Source organism: Hyla sarda, chromosome 6 (assembly GCF_029499605.1).
Source record: "Hyla sarda isolate aHylSar1 chromosome 6, aHylSar1.hap1, whole genome shotgun sequence".
NCBI lineage: Eukaryota > Metazoa > Chordata > Amphibia > Anura > Hylidae > Hyla > Hyla sarda.
Window position 1 is genome coordinate 153,939,553 of NC_079194.1, and position 24,108 is coordinate 153,963,660.

Here is a 24,108-nt window from a genome sequence, read left to right on the forward strand (position 1 = left end):
AGACATAGAAATATTCACTAACATACAAGATATACATACACTTAGACATATATATATATATATATCTACTGCAAGACTCTCCTTTGGGACCCCTGATTGACATTCTGAGAAATGTTGTGTGTACAATATAAAATCATTGGCTATAGGAAAAACTAAAATGTCCCCCGTTCCTAGTAGCTTATGTAAACTGTTAGGGGGTGTCTGGTGAGGAGTATTTAAAGGTAATATCATCTTTACTACTTTCTTATACCTCAATGAAGGGGTTGTCCAGAAATATATAATATATAGATATATTCAATAAATAAAGGACAGGCAGGGCTATAAACAAAAAATTAATAAAATGTACTCAACTGCCATGATCCCCACCACTGCTTTTCCGATGGTCCCTGTTCCCTTTTCTTTAGCACTTCCAGCTTTCGTCTCAACAAAAAGAAGTGACCACTTAATCAACCACTAGCTGAGGTGAGTGACAGGTGCAGCCAGTGATTGGCTAAGGGGTCACTTCCTTGAGTCGAGATGGAGAACAGGAAGTGTTGAGAGCTGTTGAAATGTCAGATAAGTACATTTTTTGTAGCCCAGCCTGGCCATTTTTAAAAATACAAATACGCTGATTTACAGCCACCTATATTTAGAGGCCTTCAGGTGTAATGAAACTACAAGCGTGCGTTTAGGAATGCTGAGATTTGTCGTTTCACCAAAGCTGGAGGTAGTTTATAGACCAGTGTTATGTTCTTTTAGAAAAAAACATATCAATTTTACACGTTAGAAGACAGGAAACCAAGATTTATAACAGTCAATTGTTTATTATAAAATAGTTCATGTAAACAAATAATAAATTCAAATTCATACCAATTCTTTGAAGTGCAACACAGTTCAAAAATTGTTGTAGTCTACACACCTTCTTTACAGAGGTGTCTGTGCCAAGGTGATTGCATGAACATAAACCTGCAAGGTAAAAATACGAGCGGGGTGTACGAGCCTGCGTACAAAAATTCAAGTTTTAACACAAAGTAGATAATAGTTTTCTCTCTTGAATGCCAAAGTAACCAGTTTCGATGGGACACAGAGCATGTCAGGAAGAGGCACAAATTTGCTGACAGCCGATAAATCCTTACACAAAATGTCCTAATGCAATGTTCCAGTCCAGCATATTAAGGCATAAATTAGAAATGAAAAGCTAAGTTCTAGATTGGTTTTAATCTGTCTCTTTATACATCTTCATTTCAAAATAAAAAGTCAAGTATTTCCGCCAGATGTCCTGTGCCTCTTTACAGCTCTTCAGAGGACGGATAAGTCATGGCAAGATTTGGATTTCTGCTTGAATGCCATCTTCTTGTTATTTTTGGCTACAATCTTCCCCAGGAATCTCTTGGCTTTTTTCCCTATGCTCTCCCGTCGCTTGCTGCTGGCCATTCTCCTTGCATTGTCCTCTTTGCTGTCTTTGCGAAGCCTGATCTGGCGTACAATGCCTTCGAAGAGGTCCTTGACATTGTGGTGGAGTGCGGCTGAGGTCTCAATAAACTTACAATCAAATACCACTGCACAGGCTCGACCCTCTGTAAAAGAATATGAGAAGAATGTTAAAAACACAGCAAGGTAGAAAAACCTTAGAGACCCCTGAACTGCATCGTAATGCACATTGCCTAATCTCATCCTGGACCTTAAACATTCAGCATATTGCTTTGTTATCAATGCTGGTTTTATGTAAGTCTAAGACCAGTTAGAAATTTCTAATAATTTCTGCTTACCTTCTACAGACACCTCTCGTGACCGCACCAGATCGCTCTTATTTCCCACTAGAATAATGGGGATGTCCTCGGACTGCCGAGCTCTGCGAAGCTGGATTCTGAGTTCAGATGCTTTCTCAAAACTCACTTTATCTGTCACTGAGTACACGATGACATAAGCGTCTCCCATTTTCATGCACTGGTTGTGTAGCCAGTGGTTGTTATCCTAGAAACATTAATGTTAAATGTTAATTACTACTAAATCTCAGGTGATTATCACACATCACTCACTTAAGTGTCATTATTTATGCAAATTAGACTAATAGCTACGTTCACTGAAAGCTCATTATCTCCTGTGTTTAATTAGCGGCACTGAAAGATCATCTTCTCTTATAATTAACATCTGATTTAATTTTATATTATATCACATGGTATTGTTGCTGTCTATGTGGTAAATAGCATCCCCTGGTGGACATTAGAACATACAACCAAAGAAAAATCGGGCATAACCGGTACAAAGCAGCACCAAAGAAAGGAAACTGAGTAAGCCGGCACTGCCTTAACCCCGTACATCCAATAGAGAACTACACAGGTAAGCGGTTCAGGTGTGTTAGTATACACAATCAAGATGGCGCTACACGCTGTAGAGATAAATGACTATATCACACAAGAAGGAGAGAAAAGCGGAGCGCTCACCGTTCTGAAGATAGGACAGGCATAAGAGACTTCGTCCATGGACCAAGTCGGTCTCCAGCAGGACCGTATCACACCCCTAGGCGCTTCGTCAGGCCGCTTCAGCGGCCTGACGAAGCACCTAGGGGTGTGATACGGTCTGTGGCCCGACGTCTGAACTCCCCCGGATCCAGCTGCCGCCTCCCTGCTTGAGACCGACTCGGTCCATGGACGAAGTCTCTTATGTCTGTCCTATCTTCAGAGCGGTGAGTGCTCTGATTTTCTCTCCTTCTTGTGTGATATATATATATATATATATATATATATATATATCATATTACTGGAGTTTCACTACTAAGCAGAGTTCGAAAATATTAGAATTCAATAATTATAATACAAAAATCTGGTAAATAAACATTACCTATAGCCCAAATCTATCTATTATCATTTTTGTCGATGTAGCATCCATAAAAAGTGATAGTCACATAAATGCTCTGTAATAGTGATACGGAGTTATATTCAGTAATATACTCCGGAGATACATTGATAGTTTTGTTGGTTGTTATTGCAAACATTCAGCAATCTTAGTTTAGTTTCAGCTAGAGTGTAATGCAGGCATTATATAAATAAAGTAATGTATGTACATTGTGGGAGAGATTTATCAAAACCTGTCCAGAGGAAAATTTGACCAGTTGCCCATAGCAACCAATCAGATTGCTTCTTTCATTTTTTAAAGGCCTATCAAAAATGAAAGAAGTAATCAGATTGGTTGCCATGGGCAACTCAGCAACTTTACCTCTGGACAGGTTTTGATAAATCTCCCCATGTGACTCCACTAGCAGAATAGGGAGTGCAGCTCTGGAGTATGAAACAGGCTGAGTTACTCAGAATCAATCCAAGATAAATAATGCAGTGCACACAACTCTACCAGTGGAGTAGTAAGTATAGCTCTGTATAAAATATAATACAGTAAATTCAGGGTGGTCAGTATTGGATAAACAATTTATGTAAACAGTGACCCCACCAGCAGAATAGTGACTGTAGCTCTGTAGTATTTACAATGTATAACATTTTTACAAAGTGATTCCACTTTTCAAGTAGAATACATCATATATATAATGTTGTGCAAAGGTGACCAGGGATGTTAATGGCAAAACTAGCATAGAAATAAATGTATACCATACCTGTTCCCAGATATCAAAGACTAGAAGACTGGCTTCTTCCCCATCAACCGTAATCGATCTGTCATATGTATTTCCTAGGGACATCAAATAGATTTGATTAGTAATCTGACTATATTGTAACTGTTCATTATGTTAAGTACACTAGAGGGTTAAACTGTCACATGTTAAGTAACAAACAGCTCAACTTTCCAATCAATTGTAGCTAAATATAACTGGAATCAGCAGGATCAAGTGTCATCAAGTTAGGATGGAGTACTAATTACCCTTAATGAATATTATACATATTAGGGAGTGCACTATATTGACAGCTACTGATGAGTTGTGATGTTCATTCAGAATGTTCTGACACTATACAGATATAAAGCCTTGTGCTGTCATCATATATCATGAGCAGAATGGGAATCTAATATCAAAGTACTGTATATAAATGGAGCCCTATATCAGTAAAGTCCTGCTGCACCAACTATACAGAAAAGCCTGGTCATTAACATATGACATGTTAACACTAAGGCTAGGTTCACACTATGGAATCTCTGGGCAGAATTTCTGCCGGAGATTTAGCCGGAGGCACTAGTACCGCATGGACTGCATTGCCGTCCCCATAGATGGCAATGCATTTCTGGGTGGATCTTTTGGGAGATCTGCTCAGAAATGCATTGACATCTATGGGGAAGGTAATGCAGTCCGCGAAGTCCTAGTGCCGTCGGCTTGATATCCAGCAGAAATTCTGGCCAGAAATTCTGTCGTGTGAACCTGACCTAAGGGTCTATTTACATGGCACAATTTCTGCTTGCGTAATTCCACCTCAAATTAAAGCCCATGGGATTCCGCGCTCCCATTCTGAAATTCCGCTTGCGGAATTCCAAAGCGGAATTTCAGAAGGTTGAATGGGAGTGCGGAATCCCATAGAATTCTATGGGCTTTAATTTAAGGCGGAATTCCACTTGTTGAATTCTGCAAGCAGAAATTCCGCCATGTAAATAGACCCTAAGGCTAGGTTCACACTGCAGAATTTCTGGGCAAAATTTCTGCCAGAGATCGAGCCGGCCTTGCTAGGACTGGACAGACTGCATTGGTGCCCCCATAGACTGCAAAGCATTTCTGGGTGGATCTTTTGGGAGATCTGCTCAGAAATGCATTGTCATCAATGGGGATGGCACTGTAGTCCATGCGGTCCTAGTGCCGCCGGCTCGATCTCCGGCAGAAATTCTGCCCAGAAATTCCACAGTGTGAACCTAGCCTAAGAGTGCTGCAGACTCTCAAATAGGTTACCACAGAGGAACAAATGCATGGACAAGTTACTTCACTTCTTTGCATGGAAACCTTTGTTTCTACATTTTGGGGTTCAGAAAACACTTCTCTTCTAGTGACAACCCTATTTGTTTTAGTTTTCTTTTTAACTCTTACCTGCTTCCTCTACATCCTGGAGATCCTCCACACCACCAAAAATTCTTGCCAAGCTGGACTTGCCAACCCCATGTTCTCCAAGAAGAATCACTTTGAATAACTGATCTTCAGAGTCGCTTCCAGAGGAGATGACAGAGTCTGAGGAATCAGAGTTCCAGCTTTCCCGTTGCTCATCGGTAGGGTTGTAAGAGGGGCAGCGCACCAGCTTGGCTAGTTCACTGGCTTTAGAACTTCCATGTAACTCCTTATCATCTACCGGCATGCTCCTCCGGTGAAGCTGCTGGTGCACAGCGAATGGCATGCTCCCTCGTCTCTTCTCCAAGCTCTTGATCCGGTCACTACGATTCAGGGTCATGTCTAAAAGAGAAAGAAGACTGTTAGGAATTCTTACATAGTGACACACTGTGACTTTCCACAGTTATTCTATACTAACCCCTTAATGCCTTTAAAAATGTATAAATATTGCAACCCTGTAAAGCCTTCCACATACATCATTTGTCATTCAGTTCAACTACTCATCTCCTGCAGACGGACCATAGCTTAAATGCAGCTTCCTAAATGAATGACCTGACAATAAATGATCACTATGTAAAATGATAACCGTTCTCATACAAAACAAATCTATGCAACTATACAACCAGGATCTATACATTCTACATTGCACTAGTTCAAGAGCTTGTCTATTGTGCGATTCTGCAGAATGTAAATGACGTCCGGTAACTAGCTTCAGCCTAATCCATCTTTATTGGTAAACTACATTAATGTAAAGTACGAAGCAAGAAAAAATAAATATATTTTGCAGCTAAAGTCACTTACTTTCTGCACTGGATAAAGGATGAGTGATGTAAAGAGTGTAAAGTCCCTGCAGTAATCCGAAAGGTTGGAATGAGCTGCGCCTGTCTCAGGAGGTGCTCCTCGGTGTTGATCATGCTGGTAGCTGTGCTCTTATGTATGCTGAGGGGCTAGCACCCTTAGTGACGTCACTGTCAGCCCAGCATATGAGAGCCCTGTACCCTCCCTATTTCCATATTAGTCCAGAGTGTGACATCACAGGCTCCCATGCTTAGTCAGTGTCTCCTGCATTTACAGTGCTACCGTCCTTCCTTGTGGCACAAGAGGATTGGTATTCCAAGACCCTGAACCCTTCATGAGTCGGCATGATAATTCTGCCATGTGCTGCAGTATGATGTGCTTATGCAGGAAGGGCACAGGAGAATACTGTATATCTGCACTGATAAATTTACACATTGGCTTCCTGTGATCAGATTAACTCCTTACTGACTTGTAAGAAAAAGGACTACTAAGCTTAAACCTGCAGTTTATTTTAATGCAACAATATTATAGCAAGAGAAACTAAGCCACCATATATAAATGCTTCTGGGGGATTCTCAGCACTGGAGATATGTGACATAAAGAAGTGATCACGTGGGCAGGGAGGTTTCTACAATTCCTGTCACTATAATCAGCTTTTCACCAGCCTGAACTGGATGATATCTGGAAAAAATACATTGTATTCACCTACCCCATAGTCTCTATCAAGCCGCAACAATCAATTGCATTCACCTGTCTTAAAGTCAGTCTCTCCTCCATCTTAAAGGGGTACTCCGCCCCTAGACATCTTATCCCCTATCCAAAGGGGTCCCGCTGCTGAGGACCCCGAGGATCGCTGCTGTAGCACCCAGCTATCATTACTGCGCAGAGCGAGATCGCTCTGCACGTAATGACGGGCAATACAGGGGCCGGAGCATCGTTACGTCACGGCTCCGCCCCTCGTGACGTCACGGCCCGCCCCGTCAATACAAGTCTATGGGAGGGGGCGTGGCGGTCGTCACGCCCCCTGCCATAGACTTACATTAAGGGGACGGGCCGTGATGTCATAAGGGGCGGAACCACGACGTCACGTTGTTCCGGCCCCTGTATCGCCCGTCATTACACACAGAGCGAACTCGCTCTGTGTAGTAATGACAGCGGGGTGCCGCAGCGGCGATCCCCGGGGTCCCCAGCAGCGGGACCACGGCGATCTAACATCTTATCCCCTATCTTTTGGATAGGGGATAAGATGCCAGGGGCGGAGTACCCCTTTAAGTGTTTGATAATGGAGAACAATAGGTCACATTTAACTGCACAGCATATGGACACAAGCTTTAATAGATTTAAGGAACCCTATCGTACATAGTAGGGAATTTCTATTACGTTTCTGAAGGTTTAATAAAAGATGAAGGCAGTAATACGTTGTCATTTGTTTAACAATAATGCGATGTGATTCATCTACAATATTGATTTCTTTAATGATTCACAGTGGAAGATTCCAGTTTGCATATACTAAAGGACATCATTTTGGAACGGAGTGGATTTTAGATGCTTTGTCTGTGTGTATGGTTGCTTAGTGCAGGGAAGAGAACTTGACTCCATTAGAAACACAGACAGTGACGTTGACCTGGATTGGGTTACAGCTGGGACAAATGTAGAAGCTGGAAGTCATGCAAAATGCAAGGTGACTGGGCAATCCCTATAGGTTGGATGTGGTATCCCCACAGCTGCTCTAGTGACTTGTCCCCATAACAGGTGCATCTCAGGAAGTGATACTGTATCAGCTCAGAAGCCTCTGTGATTCCGGTCTCCAAAATAAACTACAGTAATGTGATCATATTGAGGATTCATCTACTGACTGCATAGCATTTCAATGTCATGAATTCACAGTGCCTCTGGGGTGTGTGATACCACATCTCTGTGAATCAGGAACCCCATGGGTAAAAGAGGGATTTTTAAACTTGGAATTACTGCCTAGTTTCATTTCCAGCTGCTGTAAAAGTTGAGACCTGTGTATGTTTTATAATTGTTAGTCTTTATACTATGTAGGATGCATCCAAAAAGTAAAAATGAACATATAGACCATGGTTTACTTAGAGTGTTGGGTTTGTATTAGTGTGGAATGTTTCAGACTTGTAGGATTTCACTTTCTCTACTATTGGGATCACACAGGTCAGGAAAGTTCTGACCAGCATTTTCTTGGTGGGAATTTTCAGTCATATTGTGGTGGCCCAGTATGGGAGATGTTACCACATACCCTTGCTGCCCTGTTAGGCAGCCTCCTTCAGTGTCCCCAGGGCCCCTTGCACCTGTTTCCCCACTGGACATATGTTCTGCAGTGTATTGTATTATAAAATGTGATGTATCTTTAAGAGTTAGGTCATGTGATTGTTACCCAGGAAGTACCAGTGACCAGGTGATCCCAAGAGTGACCTATGGGCTCCCTGCTAGTCTCCACCATATAATCCCTGGGTGGAGCTAGCTTCTCTCTCTTTGAGCTCTGGTCTTCTGCTAAGCTGAGGTCCAGTGCAGTCGTGCCTAGTGTGTGTGTCCAGAGTGTTGGAGGCCTCAAAGTTAAGTCCTGCAGCCAACATCAACTCAAGTAAGCTAAAGTCCCAGCTTTATGAGTCAAGTCAAGTCAGTCCCTGTCATCTGTCAAGTCAGCGTTGTCTGCATTCAATTGTCCAGTCCTACTACAAGTCCCAGCAAGCCCTTAAGGTCTCTGCGTCACTGGTCATCCCCTTGGGCCCTGCTGAACTGTATAGACTTTACCAACTGTCTACCCTCAGTAAAGCTACCGTTGTCCGTAATTTGGCGTCGGAGTCTTTATTGCCCCTGTGCCTAGCCCAGGATCCAGGGGTATACCTTCCTGTGGTTTTAGGCTGAATCACACCCTGGCGTCATGAATACAAGGGGTTAATGCCATCTGCCCCTAGGGCAACAACATCTGCCCTCATCACACCCCCCGCTACCACAATATATTCTCAGGATTTAGTGTAAATTCAAAAGTAAAGATAAGGTATGAGAACCCATAGGGTTTATTAGATTTGTAGGTCTATTTTAGTACATTGTGCCACAAATTCTGTCGCACACAGAATTTGTGTTGCAGTTTTGGCATAGAACCCAGCAAAAGTAAGTTGGGTTCAAATAGTAATTCAGGGCCATGGTCTTGGTTAAAAATCTATTCTGCTTTTGTGTCTACAGCTTTTACACATACCTACAGTATGAGTATTCATTTCTATAGGGTCAAAACAAGAGCAGTAGTCACCTAAGGAAGGTCCTTTTTTTTATAAGCAACTGTTAGCGGAGGCTCACTTTCTTTCTCTTTTTCTATACATATACGCACTGGTTACAAACTGGCGACAAATCTGCAGCAACTGTGTGATGCCATCCATGTCCATATGGACTAAAATCTCTGACAAATGTTTCCAGTGCCTTGCAGAAGGTATGCCACAAAGAAAGAAGGCAGTTCTTTATGGAGACAAAAGGGGTCCTGTAATGGCCCGGACAGGGGACTGGAGGTGGATCCACTTGATCAGAGGAGTGATGACGTGGGCCGTACCCAGGGAACGGAATCTAAGGAGCTACTGGTCTTCACCAGAGCCCGCCGCAAATGGATGGTCTTGCTGCGGCAGGTAGCCCCCAGGTCATTCCACCAGATAGCGACTCAACCCCTCTGGTTGCTGAGATAGGCGCGGTGCAGGAGGAGCGGACAGAAGCGTAGTCAGACGTAGCAAAGGTCAGGGCAGGCGGCACAGGATCAGAAGCTGTAGTCACTAGCAACAGGTCTAGGCAGGCAGCACGGGTTCAGAGGCGGTGGTCATGGGCAAGGATCGGCAACAGGCAGGGAACACTTTAATAACAGGGAACACTTTCTCTTGGCACGAGGCACAAAGATCCGGCAAGGGCAGGAAGGGGCAGGAACCATTTATAGAAGACTTTGGGCCAGGCACCAATTAATGGTGCGCTGGCCCTTTAAATTTCATGAAGCCAGCGTAAGTGCCCTAGAGAGCGGGGCCGCGCGCGCCGTGACACAGAGGGGAGACGAGGAGCCACAGTAGGTAGGGGACAGTGTCGGGATACGGGGCGTGAGCGGGAACCTCCCGCCATGCTAATCACATCCCCGTTGGGGATCACTCTGCGCTCCCGGTCAGCGTGTCTGACCGGGACGCGCAGGGACTTAGTGGACCGGGACAGGGGCAGTGAGCGCTCCGGTCCAGGAGTGGGGACCGGAGCACACACTGTAACAGGTCCAACCAGATACTAGCAAGGGGTACCTAAAAAAAAATAAAAAAAAACACACAAAAAAAGTGGCCAGTAAGTGTAAGTATGCTGTATTTAAATACAGTGTACATTACAATGTCTTAAATTAGCCTGAAGCTTGTTTTTATTACTATAGTCTTGTTAAATTTCCTTCCAGTCAGTCACTTTATACAACCCTCTTTCCCATCTCCTGTCAGCTCTACGGTAAAATAAATAGTCATCTTACTGTTAAGTTTTTGCCCTAATAATAACACTGGCACCCAGTTCTCACTCCACCAGCAATGCCAGTAAAAAACTGGTTAGTCAGCCAATCACTTACATTATTTACTGCATCTAGTTTAACTTATCGTTGGTTGTTGTTGGTTGTTGTAAAGAGAATATACATTCATGTAAAGTTATTTATATATATTTGTAGAAGCAGGAAATTTTCTCACATCGCATGATTAGATAAGATAAATAAAAAAATTCAATTCCCATCAACAAGAACAGGTCACGCTCACCATTGTTGGGTGTAAACTTTCTTGGTTATTATAACAAGGTGCACTTACCGGTACTTCTTAACCAAAGATTAAAGCATAGACATAAGTATACAGGGATAAGTGACAGCTCACTGCAGTTTTTGATAAAGCTTTTTGAGCCAAAGTTAAATGTGGATGTAGTAGAAAGTAGTAGAAAGTATATTTGCTGCTTCCTTTGAATTCACTCCGTGCTTCAACTAAAAAAAAAAACCTGAAACAAGAACTTCAACCAATTTCCAAACAATACAAGGATTTGATACTAGTGATATTACTGTCTGGGGTAGGGGCTGTAATATAGTAGTTATAGTCTTGTGCACACTGTAGGAAGCAGCATTATAGTAGTTATAGATATAAACATAGGAGGCATTGTTGTAGTTATACAGTAGATATCTACATAGGAGGCTATATTGTAGTAGCTATGTTCTTGTATATAATAGGCAGTATAGTACAGTAGTTACATTTTTTTACAGATACAGAAAAGGCAGTATTATATCAGTTTTTATATATTTTTGTATATAATAATATGCTTGCCCTGACACAGAGACAGGGCAAGCATATATCACACAAGGCATCAGGATTTGGTTTCATGTAACCTGAGGCTTCCACTGACAATTATTACTAATAGATTGTGGCTTAGTAACCTAACCTTACCCAATCCTCTTGGACACTGATAACTGTTGGGTGTGAGGTCACCAAATTGTTGAACAAATTATCATTTGACAAAAAATTTATAGTAACCGCTTGGTGACAAGCATTGTACATTTCCAGAGCTTCTCTCTAGGCCCTAGTGCAAGCCGCCATACAGGTTTGGCAGAGCATTAAGCTATCACAATGTCTCTCTATACCAGTTATACTTAACTGGTGGATCGGGGTAACCAATCACTCAGACCTCCAACTGATTCAGGGATCCGGCATAAAAAAAGCATCCACTCTCCTTGCATTCATTTGTATCAATGTCTTTAAGACACTGATACAAATTAATAGCCGAGTGCTGGCCAGAGCAAAGGAGCACTTCTCCGTGCCTGGCCAACCGGAACATCCTCTATGATACAGATGGGATGGTGAAATTAGCACTGCCTGCATCATTCTTCTCTGGCCAGGCCTAACTAGAAGAGGATCAGTCGTATTCCCCAACTTGTAGTGCTCCAGTTGTTGCAGAACTACAGCTCCCTTCAGTCTGTGCGTGATGGGAGTTATAGTTTGCAAAAGCTGAAGATACAGTTTGGAAAACAATGATTTGAGTGCACAGTAGCAGAGTACATTATGGAGGCACAATGACACTCTTCATTATGGGGGCACAGTACATTAGGGGGGCACTGTGGCACATTACATTAGGGAAAACAGCGACACAGTTCATTTAGGGGGGCACAATGGTACAATACATTAGAGTGGCGCAGTACATTTGGAGGAACAGTGGTACAGTATATTAGGGGACCACAGAGCTGCAGGGCATTACTGGGACAACATGGCACAATGCATTTGGAGAATGCAAGTTGCATCATTCATTGTTTGGGGGGGGGCACAGAGGCATTCTTCATTGTTTTCATGGCACAGTGGCATAATTCAGTTCATGGCAAAGTGTTTGTCAATATTATGTACTGTCCCGGCACCAAAGGCTGTCCTGTGGGCTGCAGATCTCCTCAGACATGCCTGCTGCTCCTGTGTTGGGCCCACTCTTCTATTGTTTACTGTGTTTACTGTTCTATTGTTTACTGTGGGAACCCCCAAATTGCCCTGTATATAGTGTAGGGGGGAGTAGTTGTCCCAGTTGAGTTGAGTGAGTGAGTCTAGTCACTGCTATGTGCAGAGCTTTATGTGAGCTGCAGTGTGGAAAGGAGGTGGAAGAAGTGTGAGGTGATTCCAAGGGAAGCCTAAAAAGAAGCTTTTCATCAAATCAGCCTCACTATTCTGCTAGTGTTCCCCTCACATTAGTTGGTGAGTCATACCCTGGCAGTGTCAGAAATTGGACCTTAGCAGAACCCTAGTCAGCATGGGATAGCTCTTAATTTCCAAGTCTCCAGTCTATCTAATTCAAGTGTGTGAAAAACACCATAAGTCCCAGCAAGGTATCAGGGCTCCCAAGGGTTACAATGGATCCCTTCTACTCTGCTCCGTACTGCGAGTGTTATACCATCTACTCCTTCCTCAGTAAAAGACAGTTATCCATAAATTGGCGTCTGTGTGTTTATTGCCCTGTGCCTGGCCCAGGAGAAGCTATCTCCACCTTGGACCATGTATAGACTATCCCCCATGTCACCAAAATGATATTTATGGTGCACAATATCTGACTTGACTGGACAGGACCTCGGCACAAAGAGAGAGCCAAGCTCAAAGAGAGCGAGGCTAGCTTCACCCAGGGCTTATATGGGGGAGACTAGCAGGGAGCCCATAGGTCACCTTTGGGGTCAGCTGGTCACTAGTACCTCCTGGGTAACAATCACATGGTACATTTATTAAGTTAAAGGACATCTGCAGCGTGATTAACACTTATCCCCTATCCACAGTATAGGGGATGTGTTTGATCACGGGGGGTCCGACCGCTGGGACCCCCTGTGATCTCCTGTACGGGGCCGCGGCTGTCCCGTGCAGGGGGCGTGCCAGCCACAGCATGACGTTGCGGCCGGCACACCTCCTCCATACATCTCTATGGGAGAGGCGGGGAGGCAGCGTCGACCTCTAGGTCGACGCTACGCGCCTTAGCGCTCACTATGAGCGCTAATGGCGGCGCCCCGTTAGGGAGATCGCGGGGGGGTCCCAGCGGTCGGACCCCCCGTGATCAAACACTTATCCCCTATCTTGTAGATAGGGGATAAGTGTATATTGCGCTGCAGTTGTCCTTTAATTAAGTTGAGTATGACTAAGGCGACTACGCCCGCCGAAAGGCGTCACTCCTTGTCCGTGCATGCTGTGTCCTATGTTCGTGTCGCTGATGAAGCAATAAACAGCAACATTCTTATTCTGTGGTTGTGGTGCTGGATATTCCTTGTGCTCCATTGTTCCATGCGTGTAGTCCTCCCGCATCTGTGCACACGTGGCGGATTGGTGAGCTGGATACTTCACCGTTTGGCTTTACATTTATTAAAGGTACAATACACAATATAGTACATAACTTATTTACATGGGGGAAACAATTGCAGGGGGCACTGGGGACACTGAGGGACACTGCCTTACAGGGCAGGGAAGGAACGGGGAAACACCATCCTGTACTGGGCTACCACAAACTCACCCTTTTAATTACAATTGCCCTTGACGCCCAGTCCCGAAGGTTGGAGGACCAAAGTGACCACTGGGGCCAATGACAGTTCCTGGAGAATTTTTACCCAATGTCTTTTCCAGGTCTGATGAGGAACTGCAATGAGTCCATGTGGCGTGGTTAATGTCCATACATGCTCTCCTCTCCTCGACACTTTTCCATCAACAATATACATAACAACTACCCAATGCCTTGGCTACTGGGGTCCCTTGGTTTGACACACTTCCACCCAGAACTCTATACATAGACTTTAAACATAATGTTACATTTATATTTGATTACCTCTGTCACTGCACGTGTGTTGTGGAACTATCAGGAATACCTTCATGCCAGCAAAGTATCCTGCACACTGGGACAGGAGAAAACAATAGACATACTTGCTATGGACATGGGTGGACTGGAAAATATACAAGGCTACAGTCCTAATCTTGACATGGACATTGGACTAGACTAATTTAGTAATAATGTACTGACTATACTGGAGTATGTGTGGTATATAACTTTTTTTATTTATTTTAATAAGAGTTAATCTTTGTACCTCGCTGGGAGTTGTCCTTGGGTTGACCTTTGGGACCTACGCAACACCACTTCTGGAGAGTTTGGAACACCGGTGTCTTCTGGAGCTCTTGGTACTGTTGACACTGTAACTGGGTCTTCCTCAGCGAAGTCGAGAGTTGGCACAGGGTCAGGACTGGCAGAATCCGGCGTCGTTGACTGTGGTGCTGTAGATATTGGTGACTGAGTTGGCGCTCTGGAAACTGGTGTATAAACTGGAGCCAACGGTGAAAGGACTGGAGCTGGAGTAAAAATCAATGTTGGCTGAAACGGCCCCGAGGCTGGTGAAACACAAAAGACCGCAGGCTGACTTGGGGAAAACATAGGGAAGTCCATAGATGGATGAATCCCCTTGACTGGGACGTAATATCTTGTAAGTCTGACAGCTGGAGGAGATGGTGCGGGGAGCACAGGCAGACCTTCTTTTAGACACAGTTTGATTCAGTTGCGATGAACAACTTGAGGCTCATACCCAGGCTTCTGTACTTCGTACACGTCAGAATCTTGATAGGGTATGGCCGTCACTGTGTACGCTTCCGTCTCCCAGATGGAGTCTAATTTATGGGTTCTCAGAAACTTCCGCAGCCACACTTTAGCGCCCAATTGAAGTGGTTTGCAGAAGCATGACGGTTATAATCTTCCTGTTGTCTCTGCTGGGCCACCCCCATCTTCTTGCTGACAATTTCTCTGGCCCCTTGGATTCTTCTCTGGTGGTCCGAGACCCACTCCAGGGAGGCTTGCAGAGAGTTGTTGAACGGGGCTTGGAGTCCAAATGTTCAGTCTTTAGGCAGCTGTCCATGGCGCCCCATCATCAAATAAAAAGGGGTGTACCACATAGAACAGTGGACTGTGTTTTTATAAATCTCCAATAGTTCAGGCAGCAGTCGGGGCCACTCGATGACACAGAAGCTGACACAGAAGCTGCTCGCAACATGTGGATAAAGACTTGATTGATGCTTTCACAGAGCCCGTTCCCCTGGGGGTGGTAAGCAGTAGTCCGGAGTTTCTTGCAGGCATGGAATTAACACAGTTCTTGAAAGAGTTGGGCCTTGAAAGCCATTCCATGGTCCGTTAGAACAGACTCCGGACACCCAAGGGTTTGCACCCAATTGGAGTAGAACATCTGGGCTGTTGTCTTGGCTGTGAGGTCTTTAATGGGTACAACGACAACCCATTTGGATTAGTGATCCACCATGGTTAGAGCATAAGTATACCCGGACCAGGTAGGAGACAACTTGACATGGTCTAGCGCGACGAACTGGTCAGGCCTTTCACTCTGGAGGGGATGTAGGGGTGCTTTGGCATTCTTGCGCACATTCTTGGTGACGTTACAGACTGCACATTCACTGCACCATTTCTCAATGTCGCTTCACATTCCGATCCAGTAGAATCTGTTCCGGACAGTAGCTTCTGTCTTGTGGACTCCAAAGTGTCCCGACTGATCATGGTATGCGTTGAGGACCATCTCCATGTCTCTTCGGGGAACCAGAATCTGATGAAGTCGATCACCAGAGACCGGATCCAAAGAATTTTGGTACAACAGTCCCTTGTGCACGAACAGTCTCTTCCTCTGTCACCACAGACATTTCAGCTCATAATCACACTGTGCTCGGCATAGACAGGTTGGTACCTTTTTCGCCAGCAGGTAGTCCAACAGATCCCCCATGACTCGACTTTCGTCTTGAAGAGTCTTACAAGTGTATAGGTCTTCTTCCTTTAAGGACCTGGGTTCGCCCAACCCTGAGGGCAATCACAATATTGTGATTCACAAACCGTTGATAAAATGGGGGAATCTTAATGTCTTTCCCCACGTCTTTGACAGGGGGTTCTTCACGGGGGTGGGGAGGGTGTTATCCGAGACAGTACATCGGCATTGAAATTCGACTTGCCGCTTCTGTACTTGATGGTGAAACTATAATTAGCTTCACATTAGACAGAAGAGTTGACTTGACTGACAGGAAAGTAACCAGCTTACTTGCACTTGACATGAGGCTGCAGGACTTGACTTGAGGCCTCCACTGCTCTGGACACACACTATAGGCACAATTTGACAATCAGCACAAAGAGAGAGCAGAGCTCAAAGAGAGTGATGCTAGCTCCACCCAGGGATTATATGTGATAGACTAGCAGGGAGCCCATAGGTCACAGGGGGTTGTGGTGGCATAAGCGGTGCAGTCCAATATGGGTAAGATACTTTCTAATTGATATTTATATGGCATGATGTTATTTCTATTACTTAGTGAGCTGTAGGTTTACAATAGAGTGTACGCTCTGGCAATCCTAGCTGAGGCTAGACCCATGAGGCAGTTTACCATTTTAGCACCTTTCAGGAGCACAAGCACTTTACATGAATTGGCCATATATATGATTGCATGTTAGCGCTGTACCTCCTATCCCCACATATTTTGTTGGGTGCCTTTTTTTGCCTTTTTAATATTATTATTCAGTGTTTATTATGTATTCTTCAATAAAATCTAGTATATGTTTGGTAATCCAATTCTAGTTTTGTGTCTTTTTCGCAGTATAATATATATATATATATATATATATATATATATATTGTAAGGACTCCTCCCTGGGCATAGCTCCGGGATGATCCTGGACACCGCCACGGGACACGTTTCCTCTCAACAAACCGGCAAACGACAGTTCTTAATGCAAGTCTTGCACCTTGACAGCTTTATTAGACAGGTTGCAGGAAAAATAAACATAAAGCAGGAACAAAGCAAAATCCTAGACTGTCTGGTCACTAACTAAACAGATCAGCAAGCCCTGACTAATAACTGGTGAGCTTCTCTCAGCCAGTTAAACTAATGCCTCCTGCAACCTGTGTGTTCCTCAGCAGGAACTGTGTCTCTTCCCTACAGCCAGCTTGCTCTTTCCTAGGAAGAGCCCAGACTACACTGTTCCTTTTCCTTATATGCACACCTCCCTTCTCTGCTGTCTCATTAATTAGGCCGCAGGTGTAGGTTTCTCCAGGGTGAGCCAGGGAAATACACCCTTTCCTTGCCACAGTATCACATATCCCCCCCCCCCCCTTATTCAGACCACCGGGAAGGAGCACTTGCATTCGAAAGGCAGGGCCCAACTGCCTTTTCTTTTTCCTGGACAACTCTGTCCAACAGGTTCTGAGGTTCTTGGCTTCCTTCTTCAGCAGCGTTCACCTGCACCACTCCAATGGCGCATCCCTCCTTCATACACACTCTCACCAACCACCAAGCCCAAGTCTCCCGGTCACCTTTGACAAATTCCCTGCCAAAGGTTCCCGTCAGGTCACACCTCTCCAATGCCAGGTTCTTCACCTTGGTCTGTGCAGGGCTCTTGACACTAGATGCGGACAAGGCAGATGCTCCCGGCCTTTGTCTAATTCTGTCACCGGTATGGCCATCGCCCAAACTTTGCTGGTGAGCCATTATCACTTTGTTCTTCTCCAGCACTTCCATGGCTACCAGCCTAGCCTTGTGATCACTCCGTAGAGCCTGATATCTACCGCGCAGAACACTCACTTCTTCCTGAAATGAGATCTGCTTGTCCAGACTCTCCAATTCACTCTACTTTCTGGTCAGAAAAGGATGGGAGCGGGACAGTTCATCCTGCAGAGCCGCAAACTCATTTTTGTGGCGCTCCATGTCTTTTTTTAGCTGAAGCTTTGCTTTCTGCTCTTTCTTCAAGTCTGCAAGTGTTTTTCCTTCTCCTCCTTCAGGTGCTGTACCTCTTCTTCTTTTTGTGCCAGGTTAGCAGAAACCATCTGTAAGGTTTCTTCCAGATTCTGGATCTGCTCCCGTTTTTTACCAAGACCAGCTCGTTTTTCCCGAGACCTCTTACTTACAGTGGTCTTCTCACTCTTGCTGTTGGACCTTGAGACAATCTCTTGTCCTCTGACAGCCACCTGTCCTTGGCCTGTCTCTTCCTTCAAGCCAACTTGTTCCAACTCTTCTCCATCTTTGGAGAACTCTCTGTCTTTTCAGGGGTCTTGGCCACTTGGACCTCCGGGTAGTTCCTGAACAGTTTCTCTGGACTGTCTCTCTGCTCATTGGCAGACTTTTCTTTCACCTCAACACAGTCTCTCAGTGGCCCGGCAGAAACGACTAGGGCTCCTGGGTCTGCAACAACATCTGGTCCAGTGGTTCGACTTTCCTGGTCACGATCCCTCTCTGGTCCAGATGCCACATCTCCTTCACTCAGGACTCTGTCTGTGACAGTAAGCACAGCACCCAGCTCCACATGTACTCTCTTCAGTAGTTCTGGATTATCCACAGACATCTCTGTAGCTTCTTTCCAAGTCACCACTTGGACTTGACTCACAGACTTTTCTTCAGCTCCCCTATTGGTCTGACAGACTCCTCCCCATCCTCAGCCTCTGCTGAGTAACTTTCTATTAGTGTGTGGTGCAGGTCCAATGTTGTGAGCCTATCAGGTGTTCCTGCTCTAGTCACCTGACAGTCTTCCCATAACTGTTGAAAAAATGGAAAATCCGTCCCCAGTACTACATCCTACTCCAAGGAGGGCTCTATTGCAACCTTGTGACCTACAGTACCATAGGGAGTAGAAATACAGACATTAACAGTTTTATAACCCCAAATACCGGCCTGCATAGACACTATAACGGGGTTTGTCTTTCTGCAACTGGCCTTTACAAGATTTATTATACACCTATGATCTAACAAAACAATCATCTTTTTACCTCCTACTACCAGTTCACACAGGTTTTCTTCTGTCCTGTCAGAGTTGGCAGCAGTACACTCTACTTCCGAGCACATAAGCATGAGTTTTTCACAAAAAAACATTATCAGACTGCATGGGTTCACAATTTACAGCACGGTTCTCACAGTCAAGTAGTGACTCACCAGTCTTCATTAACTCAGGAACCTTTGTGTGCAGTTTCTATGGCGCACTCTTGACATCCCACAACTGCCAAAAATATGGAAAGTCTCGGCCCAGTATAATTTCTACCGTAAGCTTGGCACACACTTCCATAATATGGCTCACTGTCCCAAAACAGGTTTCATAGTCAATTTGAACAGTCTTACCAGACACTGGTCGGGACTTCACAAACGGAATGATGTCCGGCATGATTCTGGAAACAGCCTGGTAAAAGTCCAGTTCCACAAGCAGTGGGATTCCACCCACCAGTAACTCACGGGTCCTCACTTCCGTCTTGGCGACCACCGGTTGTGGCCCACGTCGGTTGCTCCTAGCAATGGCCTTTCGACTTCGACCCATTTGCTTGACACGATCCATTGCCCCTAGCAACATTTTACTGCAACTCGACTGTTGGTTGCCCTTAGCAACGTGATGCTCTCATCCTCCACCAAATGTAATGATTCCTCCCTGGGGATAGTTCTGGGATAATCTTGGACACCGCCACGGGACATGTTTCCTCTCAATTAACCGGCAAACAACAGTTCTTAATGCAAGTCTGGCACCTTGCGAGCTTTACTAGACAGGTTGCAGGAAAAATAAACATAAAGCAGGAACAAAACAAAATCCTAGACTGTCTGGTCACTAACTAAACAGATCAGCATGCCCTGACTAATACCTGCTGAGCTTCTCTCAGCCAGTTAAACTAATGCCTCCTGCAAACTTCTACAGTTCACACCACTCTTTGGGCCACTCACAGCTCAGGCTGTGTGTTCCTCAGCAGGACCCGTGTCTCTCCCCTACAGCCAGCTTGCTCTTTCCTAGGGAGAGCCCAGACTACACTGTTTCTTTTCCTCATATGCACACCTCCCTTCTTTGCCTCATTAATTGGGCCACAGTTGGAGGTTTCTCCACCAAGTGAAAATGAGTTTTGACCGAACGCCTTTGTGAAAAGGAGGATTTACTGCTTTTCCCTAGTTAAAACTAGGTTTTTACTGAACGCCTTCATTCAAACTAGAATGTTACTGCTAATACAAAAAACAAATGTTGTATCCTATATGTTATTCCAAATATTGCTGTATCCTCAACATTTGCTACATCATAGAAGTATTTTTAATTCCCAATTGACACTTTTAATTGCTTTTGACTGTTTCACTCAAACAGATTTCCCTAGTTAAAGCTAGTTTTAAAACCAAATTCAACGTTACATACTGTGAGTCATCTAATACCTCCTCTGAGTCATCTAATACCTCCGCATCATCAGGTTTGTTTATTTTTCAGGTTTAAACTGAGTCATTTTGTTATAACTCTTTCTCTAGTTTAAACCAGTTTTAACTTACATTCAGGTTTTTGATTAGCAGTAAATTCTAGTTTCCATGAAGGCGCTCAGTGAAAACTGGTTTCAACTAGGAAAAGCAGTAAGTTCTAGTTTTCACAAAGGTGTCCAGTAAAAACTAGTTTCAACTGGGGGACAGCAGTAAATTCTAGTTTTGACCAAGGCATTCAGTAAGAACTGGTTTTCACTAGGGAAATCTTAATCTTCAGCATTACTTTTGTTAAATTAAACAACCATGGCTGAGATTAATGAAATTGTTCACAATTGGAGAAATCCTTTAAATACACTCATATCCATAACAATTATAATGACTGAACCGTAGGGTATTCAGCAGCAATACCTTCACTGATAACAGGCCATCATGCAACTTTCACAGATTATTCTCAAGAGGTGGGTTCAGCTATCATAAAATCTCTAATATTGGCCACATTTTGTTATTTAATTTATAGTAATTTCTTGCTCTGCCTGTTAAGTTTCAAATTGGCTTTATGTTGTTCAACTCTACTTACAACCAAAGCTGAAACGTTCTGCTGTTTCCTACTAGCTTTGTATCTGTAAGACCTCCTATTCCTCTGCTCCCTTTTGTTTGCACAGTGTCTGTATATTGCATGCTTTCTGCGCCATCTTTCATTGAGGGATAGTCTGAGGCCCCTATACAGTGGTAGGATAAGGCCGGCTCTCGCACCCTGATTTTTTTTTGGATCCTAACCATTTCCTCTGAATCAGTTATAACCAGCCCCTAAAGACACAAATACAATTGATTAAATAGGTGCTCATGGGTGCAAGGCACCCATAAACCCTGGCTTTAGGGGTATTATTTCCTGGGGCCTTGTGTATGGATTACAGCTTATTTGAAATAATGGTTTGTGATTAAATATATCAAGATGAAGGGTTGCACCACTCCCTACTCCTGCCACGTAAAACTACATCCCTCATCATACAATTCAGTCTGAATACACAATCCTGCTAAGTTCTGACATGCCAAACTTGACATGTGTGGAACCTAATTCCAATAGTTTGTTACCCCAACCTACCACATGTAACCATAACATAGGGGCATCCTCTATGTCTAGAAATCATCATCACAGACAGGGATTTTTTACTGTAAGAGCAATAAGATGATTTTGTGATGGCTGATTCATTGAACAAGTTTACAAGGGGTTTGGGTGCCTTCCTTTATTAATATAATACTATTATTGGAATGTGGCAATAAGGGTTTTTGTCTTGCTCTGGAGTAGGGTTATAGGTTGAACTTCATGTCTGTTTTCAACCTAGGGAACTATGTAAGTACATAACTGTGTATTAAAATTCATTTCATGGTGTACAGTATATATTAACCTCCATAGACAGTATATATTAACCTCAGCCGGTACAGTGTGTATTATAATTTGTTTCAAGGGGAGCAGTGCTTATTATAATTTATTTCTGGGAGCATAGTGTACAGTATATTATTACAGTATTGTTTTTTGAGGTATCAATATATATTATAAATTTTTAAGGGCACAGTGTACTATTCATTTTGGAGGGCTGATAAATGTGAATTATTAGTCCTGCATAGTTGGAGATCTGTAATTTTATTTATTGTTATGCTTAAAGGAAGCTACCGTTGTCATTTTGTAGTAGCAGTATTTCTGCTCATTATTTAGCAGATCCTTCATTCACATTAATCTAATAATAACACATCGACCATTCATTCAGACATTAATTGATTGGCCTAATAATGCTAGGTCCACACTTCAGTGAGAGGTTTTTAGAGACATTTGAAAGGGTTAATCCGCTCATTCTGTTTTCTCTGAATCTCTCATCATTACAATGAACTGATTCGCCTCCTCTGATGTCATGACGTCATTAGCCGGCACTGCCATATATGTGCAAGAGTCCGTAATAACTGAGGAACCCTATTGTATGGATATTCAGTGTAAATATAACCGTGTCTGTGGGTTGATGTTCTGTATGTTAATGCAGGATGGGACTGGAGCTTCAGCTTTCCATTAAAGCAGCTCTTATATACATGTTAATGCATCAGCATCACATCAATTTTACCTTTTAAAGGAAAATGAGTTGAAACAGAGAATGTTGGTGCCACCTACTGGTAACTATTAGGAGCTACCAGCACTTTGAATAATATTTTACCTTTAACATTTAGCCCAGTGTTTCCCAATTTGTGTGGCAACAGATGTTGCAAAACTACAACTACAAGGCTGTCCAGGCATGCTGGGAGTTGTAGTTTTGCAACATTTGGAGGCATACTCATTGGGAAACACTAAAAAGTTGTAAACTGCAGACTGGCAAATCACACCTTTTCGTGCACAGAAAGGTTCATATGTATCTGATCTATAGAGAGCAGTGTGCTATAATTCTCACTGCCCTCTCTACACAGATAGTTAAAGGGGTACTCCGGTGAAAACCTTTTTTCTTTTAAATCAACTGGTGGCAGAAAGTTAAACATATTTGTAAATTACTTCTATTACTAAATCTTAATCCTTCCTGTACTTATTAGCTGGAAATTATTTTCTTTTTGGAATGCTCTCTGATGACATCACGACCACAGTTCTCTTTGCTGATGTTATTATAAAAATAATAACACTTTATTTATTGTTGTCCTTAGTGGGATTTGAACCCAAGTCCACAGCACTGCAAGGCAGCAGTGCTAACCACTGAGCCACCATGCTGCCCTTAGCATACATCTGCAATGCATCTGCAATGCATCTGCAATGCATCTGCAAATGCATTGCAGATGCTAAAATGGACAGAGATGTCAGCAGAGAGCACTGTGTTCGTGATGTCATCAGTGTTCCAAAAGAAAGGAATTTCCTCTGTAGCATTCAGCAGCTAATAAGTACTGGAAGGATTAAGATTTTTTAATAGAAGTAGTTTACAAATGTGTTTAACTTTCTGCAACCAGTTGATTTAAAAGAAAAAAGGTTTTCACCGGAGTACCCCTTTAACCTCTTAAGGACCCAGGACGTACGGGGACGTCCCCGCACCCTGGGCTTTAAGGACCCAGGACGTCCCTGTACATCCTGGCGTTTTCCGGTCCCTGCCGCGCGCCGGGCAGAGATCGGAACCGGATGCCTGCTGAAATGCTTCAGCAGGCATCCAGGGCAAACACCGAGGGGGGCCATGTAGGGGGGGCCAAATCGCGAGGGAAATCGCCCTTGCGATCTGCGGCGATATCGGGCTGATCGGGTCTCTGGGACCCGACCGCCCAGTAATTTTGCATGATCCCGGGCCAAGCCTGCCACCACCTCCTATTCCCTGTGATCTGTCCAATTGCAGGGGGGTGGGGGGGGGCGGTTACTTCCTCCCGCACTGCCCGGCCCCTGGAACTCCAGAGAGGACGGGAGGAAGACCCGAGGACGCGGCGGGGGACAGGGGAGTGCTGGGGACCGGCCCCGGTACTTACCTCGTCCCTGAAGACCTGGATCCCGGCGATGAAGACGGCGGCGACAGGTGAGTTGATCTTCAACCGCGGTCGGGCCCTTTATAGCAATGCACGTCGCCGTAAAGCGTCATGCATTGC

At 44.1% G+C, this 24,108-nt stretch overlaps 2 protein-coding genes across 6 annotated transcripts in view; one reads left to right on the plus strand and one right to left on the minus strand.

The window, feature by feature from the left end:
* Positions 1–793: 793 nt before the first annotated feature.
* On the minus strand, positions 794–5,930 carry RRAD (RRAD, Ras related glycolysis inhibitor and calcium channel regulator). The gene is made up of 5 exons (XM_056525598.1): positions 5,807–5,930; positions 4,991–5,347; positions 3,584–3,657; positions 1,749–1,953; positions 794–1,556 (listed from the first exon to the last, which is right to left on the minus strand). Exons 2-5 carry the CDS (start codon positions 5,343–5,345, stop codon positions 1,279–1,281), a joined length of 912 nt encoding a protein of 303 aa, XP_056381573.1. The 5' UTR covers positions 5,346–5,347; positions 5,807–5,930; the 3' UTR covers positions 794–1,278.
* The window catches only part of ANKAR (ankyrin and armadillo repeat containing), a 95,544-nt gene continuing 74,612 nt past the window's right edge, over positions 3,177–24,108 (plus strand). For all 5 annotated transcript variants that reach the window (XR_008845096.1, XM_056525594.1, XM_056525596.1 and 2 more), the window contains exon 1: positions 3,177–3,337. The gene's annotated coding sequence lies outside the window, so the exon portion shown is untranslated. The remainder of the gene's footprint in view (positions 3,338–24,108) is intronic.